Raw genomic sequence first — 2,570 nt, 5'->3', positions numbered from 1 at the left:
GGGGGGGTTACTTGCTCATGCTCATTCAGCTCTAGACTGGCCAGCTCGTGAGGAGAGGATGATTCCTAAAATAAGCCCGTAAAGAGCGAGCGCTTCAGCGAAGATAAGGATAAGAATCATCCCTACGAAGAGCTTAGGCTGCTGAGCATTTGCCCTGACACCAGCATCACCAACAATACCAATGGCCATTCCAGCGGAAAGACCAGCAAGACCACAAGCAAGACCAGACGAGAGATGTGCGTAACCATCAAAGAGGTAGTAAGATTTAGCCTTTGGGTTAATCCCTGTGCTGATGATAACAGCTATGATCAACCCATATATACCCAACACACCAGCCATAACTACCGGTACTATTGATTTCATCACTAACTCGGGTCTCATAACTCCCATTGACGCCACACCAACTCCACTTTTGGCGGTTCCGTAAGCTGCTCCCATACCTAATTGCAATTCAAGTATTTTTAACATTATTGGATCCCACACGATCACTCCAATCATGTCTAATAGATCACAAATTCTTTATTTTTGCAGCAGCAGAACAAGCCTTAAAAAAAATACTAATATTGTAATTTCAATCAATCAAAATAAGACAAGCGATCGTTTCAAAGCTATTGCGCAATACAATTTTACAAATCTCAGATATTTTTTCTCCTAGAAAATGGGAACACGATCACGAACAAAGAAACAAATCAAAAGGAATGGAAAAAAAAAAAAAAAAAAAGATAGATTACAGGAGAAGACGAGTGCGGCTGCAGCGCCGAGGAAGCCGAAGAAGGGAGCTGTTTCATCGCCGCTGAACGTAGACATGGTCGACAAGTTTTGTATTTTGGAATCAATCTCAAATATGAAATCTGAAATCAATCGGGAGAGAAAGAGAGAGATTAGGATATCGCTGTTTAATTTATTTTTGTTTGTTTCTTTTATATGAGTGGGAGAGAAAACGACCACGTCATTTTGGGCATGGGCCTGCCTAGCTTAAATCAAACTGAGCCCAATGTGTTCTTATTCCTTAATAACACATGTCAACTATTTTATTAACTTTTTTAGTTACTTTAGAACTCTTTGTTTGTTTTGTTCAATTACTTTCTCACATCATTGTGGTATGTATTTCAAAATTCTCACATACTTTCATTACACAACGAGTTACAGAAACAAGAAGCTTATTATGCCTACACCGTTACACTGACTAATCCAAAATGACATTTTGTTGGAGGTATCTTGAGTAACGGACCAAAGAAGCTTTCAGGCTTCATAATGAGTTTTATAAGAAGTAACTGTCATCTGTATTCATCTTCTCCGTTCTCCATTCCGCCTCGTTCCAAAAACTTCACACAAAACATGGAAAATGATTCTCTTAAGAGTCAGGACTTGATTCATTAACGCTTGTTTCTATCAGATACTTTTTCATCAGCAATGCTTTCTGTCTACACTCTACAAGACTGGCATGCACAGGCTATCTTCTAGCTCATCTTTTGTTCAAGGGAATGAAACAATGAATGTTAAGGGTAGTATACTAAGATGAATGATCTCTCCTACACCACCTAACAAGCTTTAGCTCCTAGATGAGTTGAGAACATAATAAGATGACTTACCATGGAGCATTATATTTTGAGTGATAATATGCCACTCGTGCTTGGTGCTTAAACTGCTTCAGACCCATTACTTTACATAGATTATGTCTTCGTCAGGGTCATCCACTTCCCAGTCTTGATTATCCTCTGCTGAATCAGATGGTTCGTTTCCACCATCACCGCTTCCTTTCTCAGCTTTTATTTTGTCCAGTATTGCAATAACCTGAAAACAATCTCTACATCAGAGTCTGACAACAACAAACTTGGTGATAAGAATAAAACGCACATGAATCATCGGACAAAAGTATGCATAAAATACTTTAATATAGTTTGTTTTTTCGTGAAAAGATATATGAGAAGCCTTACCCTGCTTCCTCTTTCCATGGATTCATCCTCAATAAATCTGACCTCAGGCGTCAATCTCAACTTCATTCGTTTCCCAAGCTCACTCCTAACGTACTTAGCTTTTGATTTCAACCCCGCAATTGCAACATCTTTCCCTCTATCATCACCAAACACGGATACATATACTTTGACCACCTATAACCCCAAAAGAAACCATTTTTTTCAGTTTGTAACATCTCTATAAATAAACCTCTCAAATCAACACACACAAAAAGGCAAAACTTACAACAACAAAGTCTTATCATCATCACCAATCTTTAATCAAGTTTAAGGGCATACAATTTTGGTTTCAAAGGTTTCTAAAGATGCAAAATTTATACTCCACCCACATGAATACATAACATACACAGGAAATTACAACTAGGGTTTCTCACCTGCAAATCATTAGAGACCTCAACATCACTGATAGTGGTAAGAGAAGAGAGGTAGCGGTCAGCTCCAAGTGCAGCTTCAGGCAACACGGCGTGCTGTAAAACCGTGTCAGTGAGAAGCATATCGGAAAGTTCCCTCATTATCTGCTTAGCCACCATCTTCACTCGCCTCGGGTTCGCCATACACCGTACACTCCGGCGAACGGAGAGATTCGTACGGAGG

At 39.4% G+C, this 2,570-nt stretch overlaps 2 protein-coding genes across 2 annotated transcripts; both read right to left on the bottom strand.

Annotated features, from left to right (window-relative positions):
• Positions 7-913, bottom strand: LOC104716661 (V-type proton ATPase subunit c1-like). Its single transcript, XM_010434079.2, has 2 exons — positions 732-913; positions 7-440 (listed from the first exon to the last, which is right to left on the bottom strand). The coding sequence occupies exons 1-2, from the start codon at positions 805-807 to the stop codon at positions 22-24; spliced, it is 495 nt and encodes a 164-aa protein (XP_010432381.1). The 5' UTR covers positions 808-913; the 3' UTR covers positions 7-21.
• On the bottom strand, positions 1,080-2,570 carry LOC104716659 (probable ribosome-binding factor A, chloroplastic; the record flags this gene model as incomplete). Its single annotated transcript, XM_010434078.1, is given in 4 exon segments — positions 1,080-1,325; positions 1,593-1,794; positions 1,938-2,111; positions 2,351-2,570. Coding segments are annotated over 3 exon segments (529 nt in total), but the record flags the coding sequence as incomplete, so codon positions are not given.

Source organism: Camelina sativa, chromosome 10 (assembly GCF_000633955.1).
Source record: "Camelina sativa cultivar DH55 chromosome 10, Cs, whole genome shotgun sequence".
Taxonomy (NCBI): Eukaryota; Viridiplantae; Streptophyta; class Magnoliopsida; order Brassicales; family Brassicaceae; genus Camelina; species Camelina sativa.
The sequence above is the reverse complement of the archived record's forward strand: the minus strand, read 5'-3'. Positions and strand labels throughout refer to the sequence as shown.

Excerpts from the sequence above, each read along its gene's own strand:
- LOC104716661 (XM_010434079.2), bottom strand. The coding sequence starts at position 807 with ATGTCTACGTTCAGCGGCGATGAAACAGCTCCCTTCTTCGGCTTCCTC. Across the intron at positions 441-731 it reads AGCCGCACTCGTCTTCTCCT|GTATGGGAGCAGCTTACGGA; the intron begins GTAATCTATCTT and ends AATTGCAATTAG.